Here is a 1,402-nt window from a genome sequence, read left to right on the forward strand (position 1 = left end):
TTATATTTTTAAATAATATACCAGGACAGTTGTATCATGCTGACAATTAAAAAAAATTATAAAAATAAAAAATGTAATTTAATTTAGAAATGAAAAACATGCCAATTACAGAACTGCATTTAAATGTATTTCTGGATAAATGAATAGATCTGGACCAAAAAAAGAGCATTAATGTCATTGACCCACAAGCATCTAAAGTATCGGTCCAATCTATTCGGAACAGGAAACAATCTGAATATAAAGAAATATGATTGTAGCGACACAGCTCAATTGGTTAGTTAGAAATCCTTACCTTTTTAACTTTTTCTATACATTCATCTTCTTGGAATAATTTGAAGAAATCGTACATATAGGTTTCTTTAAAGCTAGACTGGGGACACAAATCCAAATAGTCACAACAGAAACGAGAACAGGAATTACATTTTTTTTTTTTTAATATTCTGTTTTATTATATCTAGTGGAAAACTTTTCAAAAGTTGGTTCCTTCAGCACACATATGACTAATAGCTGACGTACCAGTTTGTTCTTGGAAAGGCTGCCCCAGCTGCCTAGAGACTGGATGGTTTTAGAGATGAGAGTAAGCGTGCGGGAAATTTCGGGGTCCTGAGAGAGAAAGTAAAGTTAGGTGATTTTACCAACTCGTATTTAATTCAAAGCACTTGCTTTCATTTACTGGTAATTACTTTATGCGCTTACAAATAACATGTATTGTTGACTGAAAGCATTCTAAGAAAAGACTGGAGAGTCTCAATGGCTCTTTCCTGGCATACATAAATGAGTCACATGCTTAAAAAAAGGAAGTAAATCATGTTTGTTACAACTAGGTAGTTTGTTTTAGCTGTGGTGTGACGTGGCTGTTCTTGTTGCACACTCACAGGATGATGGGATCTCAGCTGGAAGGTGTGTGGAGAGAGAACAGCCACCGCAAAGAACCTCAGGAATATGAAACTACTGACCGCTGAGTACTGCACATGAGGATCCGCTGTGGTGAGACACACACAGAGAGATTATTAGTCATGACTGAGTATCTGGCTCCTCCTGGTGGTGAATCAACACAGTCCTTCAAGAATGCATACAGGAGACTCCAGCAAGAGGTCATTCAAATTTTGCTGGACAAAATACATGCGTGCACCCTGCACAAGTAAATAAGAGTGAAAGTGTGTCTGTCCCACCTGGAAAGCGTTTAGATGCCAGCTGTCTGAGTGATCTGAAGACGTCACACATGAGGGGAGGACAGCTGGAGCTGGACTGTGTTATAGACGTAAAAACCTTCTGTACATATCCCTGAAGATTCTCCTAAGCACACACAAACACATGCACATGAGTTGTAGAAAAATACTTTGCTCTTTGGAGGACAGATTGTTTTCTATTGTCTTAATTTATTACATCCAACCTGTAAAAT

The 1,402-nt window shown here is 37.6% G+C and overlaps 1 protein-coding gene across 1 annotated transcript in view; it reads right to left on the minus strand.

The window, feature by feature from the left end:
• Positions 1-292: 292 nt before the first annotated feature.
• The window catches only part of LOC107576826 (ras GTPase-activating protein 2-like), a gene marked incomplete at both ends in the record, with an annotated part of 2,953 nt that continues 1,843 nt past the window's right edge, over positions 293-1,402 (minus strand). The window contains 4 exons of the mRNA XM_016262955.1: positions 293-370; positions 517-603; positions 876-982; positions 1,173-1,296. Of these exons, the coding sequence (XP_016118441.1) occupies positions 293-370; positions 517-603; positions 876-982; positions 1,173-1,296 (396 nt within the window). The remainder of the gene's footprint in view (positions 371-516; positions 604-875; positions 983-1,172; positions 1,297-1,402) is intronic.

The sequence above is a fragment of the Sinocyclocheilus grahami genome, unplaced genomic scaffold, assembly GCF_001515645.1.
Source record: "Sinocyclocheilus grahami isolate Dianchi unplaced genomic scaffold, SAMN03320097.WGS_v1.1 scaffold4421.1, whole genome shotgun sequence".
NCBI classification, from domain to species: Eukaryota; Metazoa; Chordata; class Actinopteri; order Cypriniformes; family Cyprinidae; genus Sinocyclocheilus; species Sinocyclocheilus grahami.